The sequence below is a fragment of the Hypanus sabinus genome, chromosome 20 (genome assembly GCF_030144855.1).
Source record: "Hypanus sabinus isolate sHypSab1 chromosome 20, sHypSab1.hap1, whole genome shotgun sequence".
Classification (NCBI taxonomy): domain Eukaryota; kingdom Metazoa; phylum Chordata; class Chondrichthyes; order Myliobatiformes; family Dasyatidae; genus Hypanus; species Hypanus sabinus.
Window position 1 is genome coordinate 3,570,793 of NC_082725.1, and position 19,076 is coordinate 3,589,868.

Sequence of the window (19,076 nt, forward strand, 5' to 3'; positions counted from 1 at the left end):
CATTACAGGACAGTATAAGCCCTTTGGCCCATGATGTTGTGGCAACCGTTTAACCTACTCCAAGATCAGTCTAACCATTCCCTCCCATGTAGTCCTAGTACCCCTTCAATTTTTCCATCATCTATCTGCCTATCTAAGAGTCTTTTAAATGTCCCTAATGTACCTGCCCCTATCACCAACTTGACACCTCATTGTACACACCCACCAATCTCTGTGTGAAAAAACTACCTGTGGCATCCCCCCAAAGGGGAAAACTTCACTCACCTTCACTTACCCTACCACTGAACTGTTCCCACAAAGGACTCCCTTTCTAGGACTCTTCATCTCATGTTCTGGATATTTATTGTTCACTGATTTATTTTCATTATTTCTTTTGTTGTATTTGCACTGTTTGTTGTCTTCGGCATGCTGGCTGAACACTCAAGTACATGTGGTCTTTAATTGATTTTATTATGGTTATTATTCTACTATGGAGTTACTAAGTATGCCTGCAAGAAAATGAACATCAGGTTTGTATATGGTGACATATATGTACTTTGAAGTTTTGAACTATAATATGCTCCAAGCAGCTTATAATTATGCCCCAGTGTAGTTTTCTCAGTCTTATTTTGTTATGTTTTATCTTCTCGGTATTTTTATTTGCATAGTTTGTTTTCTTTTGCACATTGGTTATTTGTCAGTCTTCGTAATGTATAGTTTTTCATAAATTCAATTATGTTTCTTTACCTGCAAAAATTGAATCTCAGGGTAGTATATGGCAACATGAATGTACTTTGAAAATAAATTTTACCGTGACTTTGAAAAGATTTGCATTGGTACAAGTTATACAATTGGGATAAGCCTATCTTGCTATCACAAATGGAAGCACAGTGGCAGCCCCCCACCCATCCCTTTATTCAAGAATAGCTTCTACAGCAGCCAGATGGAACAAATCAGAACTGCCACTCAGTCACAGTAAAAAGAAGCTACTGTACAGGTCAAATGATTCCTTGTCTCTAAAATAACTGGCATAGACAACATCCCAAGATTGTCTTCAAGATCTAAATTCACACCACTTGAGGATTTTAACGTGCCTCCCCTATTATTTTAGCACAGATATTTTGTAAATTAAATAAATTAACAGCTCTGTTAAGATGCCAGAGGGATTAAACAGAAAATAACCAGTTGGCCGCTCTGGGTTCTATCGCACCAAACCAGGCCTGAAGATCCTAGAATAAGGGAGCCCCAGCTGTCATTTCAGTGTCAGCACCATCTAATGTCTACCTTTGCATTTTGTGTAGAAGTAAATACATTGCAACTAAGGGCTCAAATACATCTTTGTGCCTTGTACACTCACATCAGAATTAAATCTTAGTTGGCAGATGTTGCATGAAATGACTTGTTTTCTTCGTGGAGGAGGAGGAACCCCAAACGTGTGATTTATCACTGCTTTCTGAACTGGGTCCATCTGTGAAAAAGGACGAGAAATTCAATTAGATTTCTTTATCGCCTTCAAAGGTCACAGTCAGGCTTACTAAATGCTGTGTATTGTTTCTGCAAGTCTCTCTTCCCCTTTCCTTGGACTTTCTAGAACTTTTCCCTCACGTAAAACAAAACCTGACTCTGTGAAGGGACTAGTGATTTCCTTTAAGGATTCCACTAGTGTAACCTGCCCATTGGCTCCTCGTTCTTCAGTCCCTCTCTCCAAGAAAGAGTCTGCTGCCTTCCAAGAGCCTTTCCTTAAGAAAACATAAGAGGTGACTGTGCTCTGCATTGGCCTGTTGTATCAACAGTCTTGATGTGATGTCTATTCTAGTTCACGTGTGTCTGATATTCTTGGCTCCAAGAAGTCTTTTAAATCTTCAGGGAATGCCTGAATGATGTTATAAAAGCTTTAAAAACGGTCAAAGGTTAGGAAAGCTTCTCTGCCGCATTGTTCTTTTTTAAAATTAATTTCTGAATGTTTGTTGAGAAATTCTTTATCGTTAACCTCAGCCAGCCTGGGAGGAACCTGTAAAGAGCTGGTTAATTAATGTCAGCATTCAGATATAATGACCTGAGGTTATTGCATAAATGGATAAATAAGAATCATTTGAACTTGCAGATGATTTGCTTATTCAGTATGTGAATATTAAATATTTACCTACACTTAACCAGAGCCTAGGTGACAGAATGTTTATCTGGGTGCTTTAGGATTTGTGCTGGAGAAGAAATTAGTACTGGGAAAGCAGTGGATTCAAAAAGTAATAGTATACAAGCTTCGACCCTAGAGATTCTGCAGATGCTGGAAATCGGAATCCAATACACACAAAATACTGGAGGAACTCAGCAGGTCAGGCAGTGTCTATGGAAGAGGATAACAGTTGACATTTCAGGTAGAGATCCTTAATTGGAACAAGAAAGGAAGGGGGCAGAAACCAGAACAAGATGGTTGGGGGAGAAGGGAAGGAGGAGGAATTGGCTGGTGATGGGGAAAGTGGGTGAGTTGGGGAGTGTTGAAATAGGGAATAACATGAGAAGCTGGGAGGTCACAGGTGGAAAAGGTAAAGGGCTGGAGAAGAAAGAATCTGACAGGAGAGGAGAGCAGAACATTGGACAAAAGGAAGCAGGAGGGACACCAGGGGAGGAAGATGAAAGAGAAGGGTAGGTCATGGGGGATGTGATAGAGGGGAAAGAAAAAGGAAAACAGGCCACAGGAATAAGGGAGAACAGAGAGGAGAAATTACTGGAAGATGGAATATTCCATCTTGGTAATCTTCAAGATAGCAGCATGATAATCAGCTTCACCAGTTTCTGGAACCACTTTCCTCTGTTTTCCTTTACATCCCCCAATCCCAAACTCCCTTCCCCTCATCCTGTTTTCCCTTACCTTAGCACCTGTTCCAGCCCCTACCTCACCCTTTCATACCAGCTGTCTGCCCTTGTCCATTTCAATTCCAATGAGTATTTCCCCCCTTAGATGATGCCTCACTTATTAAGATGCTGCTGATGATATATGGTGATATTTTGCAGGCAACTCACAAAACTACCCAATATACATATTCTCAGCTGTAATTTTTATGGGTAGTTTTTCATAAATGTCATTGTATTTCTTTATTTTCCTGTAAATGCCCACAAGACATTGAATCTGAAGGTTGTATGTGGTAACGTATATGTACTTGGACAATGAATTTTACTTTGATTCAGTGAATTTCTCCAGTGGTTTGTGTGTGACTTCTGTGGAGCGTCTGAGTTCTCCAACATTCATTGTTCTCAGCTGTCGCTCTGTCACTACACTGCACTGTAAACCGTTTCTACAACGCTGCTTACATTTCCAATATATTCCAGTTAGCCTCCCCCACCCCTTCAATCTATTGCCCCGTCACTGCACCGCACTGTAAACCACTTATTAAAATGCTGTTTACATTGTGAATATATTCCAGTTACCCTCCCCCCACCCCTTCAATCTATTACCCCATCATTTTATAATGGCAAACACACAAAATTTCAGAGCCACTGAGAATACAGAGTAACAGACACAAACTGAAGGAGGATTTCTTTGGGTTGCCAACATCTGCAGCATCTCTTGTCAAGCCATCATGTTATTGTTATTGAGTTACAGCACAGAACAGGCCCCTTTAGCCCTTTGAGGCATGCCACCCAGCAACCCAATTTAACCCGAGCCTTATCTCAGGCCAATTAACCCACCGACCGCCACATCCTTGGGCTATGGAGGAAACTGGAGCAACCAGAGGAGGCCCACACAGACACGGGGAGAACTCCTTACAGGCAGCCATGGGAATTGAACCCATGTTGCTGGTACAGTAAAGCATTGTGCTAACCACTACTCTACCATGCTGTCCTAATAATGAAGTTAAAAAAATGGAGGTTAAAAGCAAATGGCTCTTAATGAAATAAAACATAATAAATACAACCAGTCTAGGATTGGAGTAGGACAGTGAACTGCATAGATGGATAAAATTCCTTGAGAACCCTGCTTAAATTTTAGAATCAGAATCAGGTTTAATATCATTGACATACAGTACTGTGCAAAAGTCTTAGGCATAGACCGTATATATTGATATAGCTGAAGTGCCTACAACACTGTAGTAATTGAATGTATTGCTAAGAACAAGGTCAAGACCATGATCGACAACATCGTACAACGCGGTAAATAATGAGGGTGATGATGTCTGCACCACTGCAGCTGCAAAACAAACAAACTTTATGTGAGCAATGATTGTGATCTGGGTTTCTATTGTGGAGTGAGAGTGGGAAGCGGACAGGGAGATGGGAATCATGGTTAGGAAAAGGGGAGGGTGTGGGAAGCACCAGAGTGACATCCTGTTATGATCAATACACCAATTGTTTGACATCAACTGACTTTGACTGGTGTCTTAGGGCTGGGTGTGTCTGCCCCCGCACTCATTCTCTGCCACCTGTCCCACATCCCTCCTGTGGCACTCCACCCTCACCATTCCCAACATCCTTTGATCCTGTCAGATTGATAGACTTGCTTTCTGCTCCACAGTGACTAATACAGCACTGTACATCAGTCTTAGTCTTATATGCCCCAGACTTCTGCACAGTAAGGCATATTGTGAAAGTTGTTGTTTTGTGGCACCAGTACAGTGTAATACATAAAATACTTCAAATATTAACTAAGCTGTGCAATAAGAGAGCAAAACTAGTGAGGTAGTGTTCATAGAACATAGAACATAGAACAGTACAGCGCATTACAGGCCCTTCAGCCCACAATGTTGAGCCGACCTTCAATCCCTGACTCCCATATAACCCCCCACCTTAAATTCTTCCATATATCTGTCTAGTAGTCTTAAACTTCACTAGTGTATCTGCCTCCACCACTGACTCAGGCAGTGCATTCCACACACCAACCACTCTCTGAGTGAAAAATCCTTCCTCTAATATCCCCCTTGAACTTCCCTCCCCTTACCTTAAAGCCATGTCCTCTTGTACTGAGCAGTGGTGCCCTGGGGAAGAGGCGCTGGCTATCCACTCTATTTATTCCTCTTAATATCTTGTACACCTCTATCATGTCTCCTCTCATCCTCCTTCTCTCCAAAGAGTAAAGCCCTAGCTCCCTTAATCTCTGATCATAATCCATACTCTCTAAACCAGGCAGCATCCTGGTAAATCTCCTTTGTACCCTTTCCAATGCTTCCACTTCCTTCCTATAGTGAGGCGACACAGTACTCCAAATGTGGCCTAACTAGAGTTTTATAGAGCTGCATCTTTACATCATGTCTCTTAAACTCTATCCCTCACTTATGAAAGCTAACACCCCATAAGCTTTCTTAACTACTCTATCTACCTGTGAGGCAACTCTCAGGGATCTGTGGACATGTACCCCCAGATTCCTCTGCTCCTCCACACTACCAAGTATCCTGCCATTTACTTTGTACTCTGCCTTGGAGCTTGTCCTTCCAAAGTGTACCACCTCACACTTCTCTGGTTTGAACTCCATCTGCCACTTCTCAGCCCACTTCTGCATCCTATCAATATCTCTCTGCAATCTTTGACAATCCTCTACACTATCCACAACACCACCAACCTTTGTATCGTCTGCAAACTTGCCAACCCACCCTTCTAACCCCACATCCAGGTCGTTAATAAAAATCACAAAAAGTAGAGGTCCCAGAACAGATCCTTGTGGGACACCCTCCAATCTGAATGTACTCCCTCCACCACAACCCTCTGCCTTCTGCAGGCAAGCCAATTCTGAATCCACCTGGCCAAACTTCCTTGAATCCCTAGGTTCAATGTCCATTAGGAATCTGATGGAGAAGGGGAAGAAACTGTTCCTGAAACAGTGAGTGTGTGACTTTTGGATCCTATACCTCCTCCCTGATAGTAATAATGTGCATTATTGGGCTTCAGTCAGACCAGTTCTAGTAACCAGGACACAGGAGACAGAATTCAAGTGCTGATGTTCACTGATGATTGGCAATATATAATTCCTGTTAATGTCTGGTCTCTGATCCTGATTACTCGAACCATTAGGGACATTTTCCTTGACCAAATAAAAACTCAACTCCTAAACACAAAATATTCTACAGATGCTGGAAATTCAGAGCATCACAGACAAAATGGTGGAGGAGCTCAGCAGGTCAGGTAGCATCAGTGAAGAGGAATAAACAGTCAAAGTTTCAGGTGAAGATACTTCAGTCCTGACAAATTCATCGCCCTGGCACAGTGGTGTCAAGGAAAAACCTCTCCCTCAATGTCACAAAAATAAAGGAACTGGTTGTGGGCTACAGGAGACAGGCTAACCCATATTGACATCAATGGATTTGGATTTGAGTGGGTGAACAGCTTTAAGTTCCTTGGCATCCACATCACCGAGGATCTCACGTGGTCTGTACATACCGACTGTGTAGTGAAAAAAGGTAGAAGGTTGAAGAAGTTTGGTATGGGTCCCCAGATCTCAAGGACTTTCTACAGGGGCTCAATTGAGAGCAACCTGACTGGCTACTTCACTGCCTGGTATGGGAACTGTACTTCCCTTAGTCACAGGACTCTGCAGTGAGTGGTGCGGACAGCCCAGCACACCTGTAGATGTGAACTTCACACTATTCAGGACATTTACAGACAGGTGTGTAAAAAGGGCCTGAAGGATCACTGGAGACCTGAGTCACCCCAACCACAAACTGCTCCAGCTGCTACCATCCAGGAAACAGTAACGCAGCATAAAAGCCAGGACCAACAGGCTCCGGGACAGCTTCTTCCACCAGGCCATCAGACTGATTAATGCTCACCGATACAATTGTATTTCTATGTTATATTGACTGTCCTGATGTACATACTATTAATTACAAATTACTATAAATTGCACATTGCAATTGGACAGAGACGTAACGTAAATAATTTTGCTCTTCCAAGAATTTTACTCTTGAAGGATGTAAGAAATAAAGTCAATTCAATTTAATTCCTCTCCATGGATGCTGCTTGCCCTGTTGAGTTCTTCCAGCACTTCATGTGTGTTGCTAAAGCTTAATTCCTTCAGGAAAAAAAACTAATAATCAATAAACAGGTAAATAAAGGCAGCTGGCTTTGCAGCAATGTTTAATATGCACATGTGCAATTATACAAAATGCCAACTAAAACAAGGAAAACTAATTTTCAGACATTAGTTCAGATGTACAAGATGATGGGAGGCAAAGATAACCGAAGACTTTCTCCCAGGGCAGAAAGACCCCAATTCTAATGTGCCATAATTCTAATGTGATTGGTGGAAAGTATAGGAGGGGATGTCAGGGGTAAGATTATTTACACAGAGGGTAGTGGGTGTGTGTGGTGCACCCTGATATGGGTGGTGGTAGGTACGGATACATTAGGGACATTTAAGAAACTCTTTGATAGATCCATGGATGATAGAAAAATGGAGGGCTGTGTGGGAGGGAAGGGTTAGACTGACCTTAGTTAGAGTAGGACAAGAGGGCTGAAGGGACTGCACTGTGCTGTAGTGTTCTATATTCTGTGTTCGTCTCTTATACACTAATTTCCCTGTTTTATTTTCATCTTTGGAGCTCAGTGAACACGCTTGGGTGAAACCAAAACGGACCACCGAAGCTGCGTGCCATACGGCCACAGTAAAATGCACAGATTCAGAGTTCACAGCTTGTCGAGCTGATCAAACTCTGCATCATCCCCATCGTTCTCTTCAGCTGTACTGATTACAAAGCTAGCGGAGGCAGGAGGAACTTTCCTATCAGCTGTTTTACAGACGCAGCACCTTTAGAAGTGGAGATCTGAGGTACACTCAACTCTTCCTCATGGTGACAGATGTTTAACATTAGAATGAAAGAGTCCAGCGTATGGAAGCTGCCACAGCTGTAACAACAGGCTACAGCAGATAATACACAATTTTATGGCAAAACATTAAAATTATCAATTGTTCTTCATCATGTCCTATCATAGAGATATCCTCACGTCAGCCATTACTGTCTGGTTTGCAGCAGCATTCACTCACAATATGTATGAAGACTACAGTGAACTGTTGGGTCAGCAGAAAAGGTCGTTTACTGCAGACTACCATCACTGCAGGACTTGTAATTACCCAGGACAAAGAAGCAGTCAGGTAAAGCACTGCAGACACTATTCACCCTGCAAACTGCTTTTTCCAAAAGCTTTCCTCTGGAAAAGGCTACAGGACTACTAAAGGAAAAACTTCACAGCATCCTAAAAGTTTCTACCGCCCAGCCAGTTAATCTGAGCAGCCATACTAGTTAGCCCCCTCTATCTATTACCGCCTCCACCATCACTCTACTGCTCTGTAAACATTTTAAACCACTATTTATAATGCTGTTTACATTGTAACTACACACTGGTGTTTAGTATTTGTGCACATTTTATTCCACGTCTATACTGTAAACTCTATGTTTCCCATAGCCAACACACCACAGCAAATTCCTAATATATAAAAATGTATATGGCAAATATAGCTGATCCTTGACCTTTGGTCTCTTTGGATCCACTAAAACAAACACACAAGAAATCTTCCTTCCTCAATGGTAACATTGCCCAGGGGATCGTGGAAGACAGAGGAAGGGTAGGTAGTGTTAATTTTTATTGGGGGTTGGGTAAGGGGAAATAAGAGACTAAAATCTGCCAGGCCTGCACCTCAAGTACAAATATCTACTATCACTGATGCAAGGCAGTGCAGATAAGGGATGTCTGGCTCTGCTGTGGATTAACGATGTGGATTGATTGTCGCAATTACTCAGCAACTCTATTAATGTTACACTATGTGGCTTCAAGGACAGTGGAAAGTAAGCCAGAGAGACTTTATTTTCCTCCCACAATTTATAAGCTGTTGTGCTTCTGTCTAGCCAGATAATATCAGGCTCCTGCTGTTCAATTCCAGGCAGAGTTTGATGGACTACTGGTTAAGACAGGGGTTCAAATTTTTACACAAGTTTGGAATAGAAGGGTAGAATGTCTGTCCAGTCATTTGGCAGAGTCATAGTGTTCTTGATTGGACATGGCATCAAAAGCTGGGGAGTGGGGCTGAGGAGGGGAAAAATGGATCAGCCATGATGGAATGGTGGAGCAGACTTGATGGGCCAAATGGCCTAATTCTGCTCCTATGTCTTATGGTCTTACTATCTCTATACGCTGTTGTGATGAATTGATCTGTATGAACTATACGCAACACAAATTGTTCACTACACCTATAATAAACCAATTTACCAATTTACATGGAATATCGAACATTGAACAGCACAGGTACTCCTGACTTTTCAGCCCATGATGTTGTGCCAAACTAATGAAGATAAGGAAGCCTAATTACACTCATTCCTTTTTCCCTGCACATGGTCAAAATCCCTCCAACCTCTGCACATTATTATGCCTATCTAAAAGTTTCTTAAACGTCTCTATTGTATCTGCCTCCACCACCATCCTGGCACTGAGTTCCAGGTCCCCAGGACTCCTTGCATGGAAGTCTTGCCCAGCATCCTTTATTGACACCTCACCGCTCCCCATCACCTTAAACAAATGTTCTCTAGTATTAGACTCTGGGATGCAGTTATGTACTGTTGTCCTCTGCTGCTCATCATCAATTCTATGGTTTAACAAACCTTTCAACAGAATTTTCATCCAAACATCCAAGTGAGAATTAAGCCATTTCAGATTCTGGGCACTCAGACTTTACCCCTCTCAATGTTTCCTTCCACTGAAGTCAGTCTGGAATCAATGTTATGCCTTATGCTACATTTCCATCCTGGAACAGGTGATCTTCCCTTTCTCAACATACGGACTAAGGTGCTGTCTTTTTCTTTCCTTGGGCTCTTGTTCTGTTCTCTCTTGTTCTCTGTTTCCCTCTCTCTCCCCCTCTCTCTCTCTCACACTCTGCCCTCTACTCTCTCCCCATGTCTTTCCCTCACTCTCCCCATCTCTCTCTCTCCCCCACACTCTCTTTCTCCCTGCTCTCTTTCCATTCTGTCCCCCCTCTCTCTCAATCTCTCTCTCCCTCTCTCTTTACCTCTCTCTACTTCCTTCTCTCTCTCCCCACATATTGAGAAGGTTCATAATCATGAAGGACAGTCATCCATCCAAATTCAGCAAAGCTGACCAGCAGCCAACAAAAGCAGAATCTTATCCATGTCTTTTCCTCTGCATGGCCGTATAAAACACCACTCTGAATGGAATCATTGTCTGGAAAGTAACCTTGCAGTTCATGTCTCAGAGATGAGATGTGCTTTACTGCAATTAATTCCTGAAACAAAAGCAATTAGATCAATTATAACATTCCATGGTTGCTACGTAAAGTGGAATAACACAAGAACAGCCAACGTCGGTGTAAGTTTCAATCTGCATGAGCAGTGAGGAAAATGTTCAACACAGATCATCAGTAAATTATTCCTCTTGCCAAGAATCACCTTATGTTCAGAGACTCCTGTGTCACGTTATGTACATACAATCGTCTACGTATATAAGCTATTTTTTATATACAGCCACAGTCAAACAGCTACTTGTATTTCACAAAGTGCACTGCAGATGCTGTGGTCAAATCAACACATACAAAAAAGCTGGGTGAACTCAGCCGGTCGGGCAGCATCTGTTGAAAGAAGCAGTCAACGTTTCGGGCCGAAACCCTTCGTCAGGACTGAAGAAGGAGGGGGCAGGGGCCCTATAAAGAAGGCGGGGGGAGGGTGGAAAACCAATCAGAGGAAAGATCAAGGGGTGGGGGAGGGGAAGCAGGTAGGGGATAGGCAGGAGAGGTGAAGGAGGAATCTAAGGGGAAAGCACTATGGGTAGTAGAAGAAGGCAGAGTCATGAGAGGTGATAGGCAACTGGAAGAGGAGGCAGAGTGAAGGTGGGATGGGGGAAGGGAGAGGGAGGGAATTACCAGAAGTTGGAGAATTCGATGTTCATACCAAGGGGCTGGAGACTACCCAGACGGTATATGAGGTGTTGCTCCTCCAACCTGAGTTTGGCCTCATCATGGCAGTAAAGGAGGCCATGTATGGACATATCCGAATGGGAATGTGAAGCAGAGTTGAAGTGGGTGACAACCGGGAGATCCTGTCTGTTGTGGCGGACGGAGTGGAGATGCTTGACGAAGCGGTCCCCCAATCTGCATCGGGTCTCGCCGATGTAGAGGAGGCCACACCAGGAGCAGCGGATGCAATAGATGACCCCAACAGACTCACAAGTGAAGTGTTGCCTCACCTGGAAGGACTGTTTGGGGCCTGAATGGTGGTAAGAGAGGAGGTGTAGGGACAGGTGTAGCACTTACGCTTGCAGGGATAAGTACCCAGTGGGAGATCTGTGGGGAGGGACGTGTGGACCAGGCAGTCACGGAGGGAACAATCCCTGCAAAAAGCAGAGAGGGGTAGAGAGGGAGAGATGTGCTTAGTGGTGGGGTCCTGTTGAAGGTGGCGGAAGTTGCAGAGGATAATATGCTGGATCCGGAGGCTGGTGGGGTGATAGGTGAGGACAAGGGGAACACGATCCCTGTTGTGGTGACAGGAGGATGGGGTGAGGGCTGAAGTGCGGGAAATGGAGGAGATGTGGGTGAGGGCATCATTGATGACGGCAGAAGGGACTATCCATAGTGCTTTCCCCTTAGATTCCTTCTTCACCTCTCCTGCCTATCCCCTCCATGCTTCCCCTCCCCCACCCCTTGATCTTTCCTCTGATTGGTTTTTCACCTGGCACCTTCCCCCCTCCCCCCACCTTCTTTATCGGGCCCCTGCCCCCTCCTTCTTTAGTCCTGACGAAGGGTTTCAGCCCGAAACGTTGACTGCACCTTTCAACGGATGCTGCCTGACCTGCTGAGTTCATCCAACTTTTTTGTACGTCTTGAGCTACTTATATTTGTGCTTTCATATTCATTGTAGTTTTTTTGTTTTTACTGTATTCTTTATGCTTATTGTATTTTTATGCTGCATTGGATCCGGAGTAACAATCATTTTGTTCTCCTTTACACTCTGTACTGAGGAAAGACAAGAAACAATCTTGAAACTTGATTATTGAATTAAATATTATACATGATGTAGATTTAGGAGTTGTTTTACAAACACTTCTTGAATTGTTGATTGAGTGAATAGACAGCACCCACTACAGAACAGCAGGAGATGCAAGTTGTGGGAGATGCAACTTAGCAAATCAGCGGCTTCTCTCAGAGCAACATCAGCCACGTAGAGGCTCCAGTTACACTCAGCTCTGCTGGACAGCTCACATCTTCCACACGTCCGACACCCAACTCCAGAAACGGACACTTTATTCTGAGCTCTGTCACAGGGTGAGGTCACCCCGCAGCAGAGGGAAGGATTTCATGTTTTCAAAGCCATCTTAAAGAAATACAACATAGATATTATGCCAAAGTTTTAACCTACTCCAAGATCAATCTTTCACTTTCCTCCCACATGGCCCTCATCTATCAGCCATTTCTGGCCTGGGGGAAAATAACCTCTGTCTATTCACTCAATCTACACCCCTTATCATCTTGTACACTTCTACCAAATCATGTCTCATCCTCCTTTACAAAGAGAAAAGCCCTAGCTCAATCAACCTATCCTCATAAGACACGCTCTCCAATCCAGACAATGTCCTAGTAAATCTCCTCTGCATTCTCTCTAAGGCTTCCACATCCTTCCTATAATGAGGTGACTAGCGCAGCCCACTGACTCCCGAGGTCATCTGAGCTTATCTGGATCAATTTGATTGAGAAATTTGGGAGGACTTGAGGAACCCTTGGTCTATCGGTAAAAGCATCTGTTGGTCACACCTTGGCTTCATTGGCCACCTCAGAACCCACAAGAAATGACCAAGCTGCTCTGGAGAGTGAATGGACAGAGACAGGGAGGGAAAGCAAAAGAAGAGAAGGAGTCAAATAAACCTACTGCACAGAAACAGGCCCTTTGACCCATCTGGTACATGCTGAATAATTTAAACTGCCTTGTCCCATTGACCTGCACTCGGACCATATTTCCCCATACCCCTCCCATCCATGTAAATTCTCTTGTACATTGAAACCGAGTTCATATGCATCACTTGCTCTTGGCAGCTCATTCCACACACTTACCACCCTCTGAATGAAGAAATTCCCCCTCATGTTCCCCTTAAACATTTCACCTTTAACCTATGATCTCCAGTTGTAGTTGTAGTTCAAGCAGTAGTCCCACCCAACCTTTTCTCACTTGAACACTTCAGGAACTGCAGTCAGACTGGGCTGCGATGCAACAATAGATTGATGAAGGCATACAGCCACTCTCAACTCTTGCTCTTTTCCTCTTGCTGACGTTGCCAAGGGATGGAAAAGAAAGTCCAAATGAAAGGTCTAAACAGGAACAAGGTTAAAAAATCAGAGGTGCAAAGGGATTTGGGAGTCTTCATGCAGGATTCCCTAAAGGTTAACTTGGGCCTGTGGTAAAGAGGGAAAATGCAATGTTGGTATTCATTTCAAAAGAACTAGAATATAAAAGCAAGGATGTAATGCTGCGGCTTTATTAGGCATTGGTCAGACTGAATTTGGAGTATAGTGAGGAGTTTTGGGCCCTTATTACTAGAAAGGATGTGCCTGCATGAGAATCAATCCAGGAATAAAAGGGTTATTGTTTGAGGAGTGTTTGATGGTCTGGGCCTGTACTTGCTGGAATTTAGAAAAATGAAGGGTTTTCATTGAAATCTATTAAATATTGAAAGGCCTAGATAGAGTGGACATGGAGAGAATGTTTCCTATGACGGGTGAGTCTAGGAACTGAGGCCACCGTATAAAACTTGAGGCAGATCTCTTTAGAACAGAAGTGAGGCAGAATTTCTTTAAACAGATGGTGGTGTCACAGACAGCTGTGACGGCCAAGTCAATGGGTATACTTAAATCAGAGATTCTTGATTAGTCAGGGCAAAGGCAGGAGAATGGGGTTGAGAGGGATAATAATTTGGCCATGATTGAAGGCTGGAGAAGACTCAATGGGCCATATGGCCTAATTCTGCTTCTTTGTCTTGTGGCTTCATGGTCTTACTCAAGTTCCAGAAGCCATTGTGCTATAACCAAGACTTTCAAACCGATGGTGTCTTACTATGTGATTCGATGTTACCAAACATAGAACATCTTCAGTCCACCATTTAAGCTCCTCTGAGATCAATCTAACCCTTCCCTCTTACATATTCCTCCATTTTTCTGTCATCCATGTGCCTATCTGAGAGTGCCCTAAATGTCCCTAATGTATCTACATCCACTGCCACCCACACCTGGCAGCATCCTCCACGAAGGTCAGCATAGAGATAACTGGCTGAATGGCCTGTTTCTAAACCATGTGAATCAATGACTCTAGGTCAGGGGCTCCCAACCTTTTTGATATCTTGGATCCCTACCATTAACCAAGGGGTCCATGGACCCCAGATTTGGAACCCCTGCTCTAGGTAAACACAAATTACAGAGCTTCTTACCTAATTTCTTTGGGGTTTACAAGACTTCACAAGCTATAAACAAATCTGGAAACATTTAATTATTCATTTGTAATCAACCAGATTTGAGCTGTGGACAATTGATTGTACCAATTGTTGCATCTTTGAAATCCACATTGACATTATTGTCATTAAATCATTTGTTGAATGCTCTTTGGCAACATAGTCTGATAATTCTGTGTACTTCCAGAGACTGAGTACAGCTTCACTGTGGTTACCTTGCCTGATATGACATTGAGTGTGAATCACGCTACAAGCGTGTGTTATGCAATCGGGCCCAGCTTTACAATTTAAGGCTATAGGTAGGTTATTAATATGGAAAATTCCACCAGATTTTGTCTGGATGTTATGTAGCCAAGTCGTACAGATTCTGATGGTGTTTTCACTAGGTACTAAAAAAAACTAAATCACCATAATGAAATGAAAAGCAAGCACTCACTCGAGTAAATTATCAGTTAATGATCATCAGATACTGCCCTGTCTCATGGAACACTGCCAGTTCTCGAGCAGCTTTGCATTCTGATGTTCAATGGGCTGAGATTCTCATTCGTGATCAAAATATCAATCAATTTTGTCTTAGACATGAGGCAGTTAAGTTTGGCAGCAGCGGCTAGCTTTTACAATTACTCATTCTCATTGGCTGGAGGACCGACGGGAGGTGAAATTGCTCTGTGCTGCTGGAGCTCAGGAAGAATTTATAGATCATTTTCCATTCTCTGCTCAACTGCACACAGTGTAAAACCAGCTGTCTGTTTCTCTTGTTACTCAACCAGCATTTTCACATTCGTTATTTCTACACTTCAATAATCATCAAAAGTTCTATGTGTAAAGATGCGGAAAAGATTCATCCAGCTCTCAGTAAGAAGAGGAAATAGCAGTTTACAAGAAAGACAGCTTCACTCGTAATGTATTTATAACATCATGAAGAGCTTGTCATATTACAATACAATGTAACCCATCCATCTAGTAAACTATTATTTATTTAATTATTTTTTCAGAGATACAGCACGTAATACTCCCTCCCGGCCCAACAAGCCACATCGATCAGCAACCCACTGATTTAACCCTAGCCTAATCACAGGACAATTTATAATGACCAATTAACCTGCTAACTGGTGCATCTTTGGACTATGGGAGAAAACTGGTTTACCTGGAGGAAACCCAAATGCTCATGGGTGAACATACAAACTGCTTTCAGAACACGCTGGAATGGAACTCTGGTTTCTGACAGCTAAGCTCTAATAGCATTGTGCTACCCACTGCACCCCCGTGGCGCCCAAAGATTTGAACCCAAAGAGAAATCATGACAGATTCTTGCTTTGCTCCACAGTCAGGTTTTGCTTAGATTCTTGAGCTACAAGCAATCTGCTAGAAGCAGTCAACAAGTTAACCAGGAAGTTCAGTAGTCTCGTGACCTGCAGAAGAAGCTGTTTCCCATCCTAACAGTCCTTGTCCTAATGCTACACTGCCTCCTGTCTGATGGTCGGTGGTCAAAGAGATTGGTGGACAGATGGCAGGGATCCTTGACTGTACTAAGGTCCTTGCATAAGCAGTGCTCCTGATAAATATCTACAATGGCTGCAAGAAAAACCACATTGAATCTCTCAGCAGTCCAGTTAATAACCTGCAGGAGCTAGAACTGAAACCCGTTAAAAAAAACGGAAGACAGAAACACCAAATTGGAATTGAAGTTTTTTTATTATTTACATGTGCACCAAGAGGCACTGAAAGCATGTCTGCATACCATCCATACAGAGTAAAATAGATCAGTATAGAGTGCATTTAGATAGAAGAGCAACAGAAGACAGAATATGCTACTGTGCAGACCTATTTTCTGTTCTTGATATTAGGCAGCTGGGCATGGGGGAACAAGATATATGACAGGACATTCAGACAGAATAAAGAACAACGATGGAGCTGCAGAATGAAATCAAGCAGGATCAGAGTGAGACATGAGTCAGACAGAAAGTTTTGGTGACTTTATGAAGGTAGAGGGACAGGAACAGATGGCCAAGTCCTGATCTGACCAACGGGGCAGGCATTCTGAAACATCTGGAGTCACTTGCACCAAGCATTCACACTTCCACACTGCATATTCGGCAGCATCCGTGGAAAGGAATAAAGAGTTGATATTTTGAGCCGAGACCCTTTATCTGCCCTGAAGAAGGGTCTCAGCCCAAAATGCCGACTCGGTATTCCTGTCCATACATGCCACCAGACCTACTGAGTTCCACCAGCATTACTCTGGATTTCCAGCATCTGCACAATCTTCTATCTTTACATTCTGTTGGATGTTGAACGTCTGCACCCAGCACAGCAGCTGAAGAACTGCGGTGATGGGCAAAGCGACCAGCCTTCTGCACAGAGTGGATGCAGGGTTGGCAAGGAGAAGACTTCTGGTGACCAAAACACACACAAGTGCTAAAGATTGTAATGGCAAGTCACATTGGTTTATTTTTAATCAACATGCTTCACATTTGTGTTATTTAAAAAAAACTTGTACACTACATAAGGTTCCTGTGACGTCACTGAGTAAGAACAGTTTTTTAGGGTAATAAAAGAAAAACGTTTCCTATGTTTGCTCTGTGCCTGTTGGTGACAATAAAATGCATTCATCATTATTGTTAAGTAAAATGTTAACACTGTATTAGTTTTCTTCCTTTTGCAGATCGTGTTTCACCATGAAAACACATTCATCATATTCACTCTCCTCTCCTATCAGGTTCCTCCTTCTTCCACCCTACCTCTTCCATCTATCACCTCCCAGCGTCTCACTTCATCCCCTCTTCCCCACCCACCTTCCCTCTCACTTACTCTTGCCTATCACCTCCCAGTGTCTCACTTCATCCCCTCTTCCCCACCCACCCACCTTCCCCCTCACCTGCTCTCCCTATCACCTCCCAGTGTCTCACCTCATCCCCTTTCCCCACCCACCCACCTTCCCTCTCACCTGGTCTCCCCTATCACCTCCCAGTGTCTCACTTCATCCCCTCTTCCCCACCCACCTTCCCTCTCACCTGGTCTCCCTATCACCTCCCAGTGTCTCACTTCATCCCCTCTTCCCCACCCACCTTCCCCCTCACCTGCTCTCCCTATCACCTCCCAGTGTCTCACCTCATCCCCTTTCCCCACCCACCCACCTTCCCTCTCACCTGGTCTCACCTATCACCTCCCAGTGTCTCACTTCATCCCCCTCCCTCACCCACCCACCTTCCCCCTCACCTGGTCTCCCCTATCACCTCCCAGTATCTCACTTCATCCCCTCTCTCCACCCACCTTCCCTCTCACCTGGTCTCCCTATCACCTCCCAGTGTCTCACCTCATCCCCTTTCCCCACCCACCCACCTTCCCTCTCACCTGGTCTCCCCTATCACCTCCAAGCTGTCCTCCTTCCCCTCCCCCCACCACCTTATTCTGGCTTCTTCCCCTTTCATTTCCAGTCCTGACGAAGGGACATGGTCCAAAATCTCTTCATTTTATTCCTTTCCACACATCCTGTCTGACCTGCTGAGTTCCTCCAGCACTTTGTGTGTGTGTTATTCATCACATCTACGTTATTGCTTTTCTCTCTTCCATAATTTGCAAACATCTGAATAGAACCATAGAACACTACAGCACAGTTCAGGCCCTTCAGCCCTTCATGTTTTGCCGACCCATATAAAAAAGTATTAAACCCACACTACCCCATAACCCTCCATTTTTTCTTTCATCCATGTGCCTGTCCAAGAGGCTCTTAAATACCCCTAATGTTTTAGCCTCCACCACCATCCCTGGCAAGTCATTCCAGGCACTCACAACCCTCTGTGTAAAAAAAACTTACCCCTAATGTCTCCCTTAAACTTCCCTCCCGTAATTTTGTACATATGCCCTCTGGTGTTTGCTATTGGTGCCCTGGGAAACAGGTACTGACTATCCACCCTATCTATGCCTCTCATAATCTTGTAGACCTCTATCAAGTCCCCTCTCATTCTTCTAAGCTCCAAAGAGAAGAGTCCCAGCTCTGCTAACCTTGCTTCATATGACTTGTTCTCCAAACCAGGCAACATCCTGGTAAATCTCCTCTGCACCCTCTCCGTAGATTCCATATCCTTCCTATAATGAGGTGACCAGAATTGAACACAATACTCTAAGTGCGGTCTCACCAGAGATTTGTAGAGTTGCAACATGACATCTCTACTCTTGAACCCAATCCCCCTGTTAATGAAGCCTAGCATCCCATAGGTCTTCTTAACTACCTTATCAACCTACGCAGCGACCTTGAGGGATGTATGGATTTGAACCCCAAAGTCCCTCTGTTCATCCAACTTTTAAGTAACTGACCATTAATGCTGTACTCAGTCTTCTGGTTTGTCCTTCCAAAATGCATCACCTCACACTTGTCCATATTGAACTCCATCTGCCACTTTTCTGCCCAACTCCGCAGCCTGTCTATATCCTCTTGTAACCTTCGACAACCTACAGCTCCACCCACACCTTAGATTGTATCAGAGAGAAATCTGGTACACAGTGGTAAGACACAATGCTGTGTAACTTGATGCAATAAATTTTCTATAATACACTCAGTGGCCATTTTATTAGGTACATCTGTACTCCTGCTTGTTAATGCAAGTATCTAAACCAATCACGTGGCAGCAATTTAATGCATTAAAGCATGCAGGCATGGTCAAGAGGTTCAGTTGCTG

At 43.7% G+C, this 19,076-nt stretch overlaps 1 protein-coding gene across 6 annotated transcripts in view; it reads right to left on the reverse strand.

Annotated features, from left to right (window-relative positions):
* The window catches only part of LOC132378234 (zinc finger protein 385D-like), a 452,746-nt gene that overhangs the window by 168,083 nt on the left and 265,587 nt on the right, over positions 1-19,076 (reverse strand). For 4 of the 6 annotated variants that reach the window (XM_059944963.1, XM_059944962.1, XM_059944964.1 and 1 more), the window contains one exon: positions 1,337-1,447. The exons of the other annotated variants lie outside the window; for them this stretch is intronic. In XM_059944963.1, the coding sequence (XP_059800946.1) occupies positions 1,337-1,447 (111 nt within the window). The remainder of the gene's footprint in view (positions 1-1,336; positions 1,448-19,076) is intronic. 6 annotated transcript variants of the gene reach the window in all.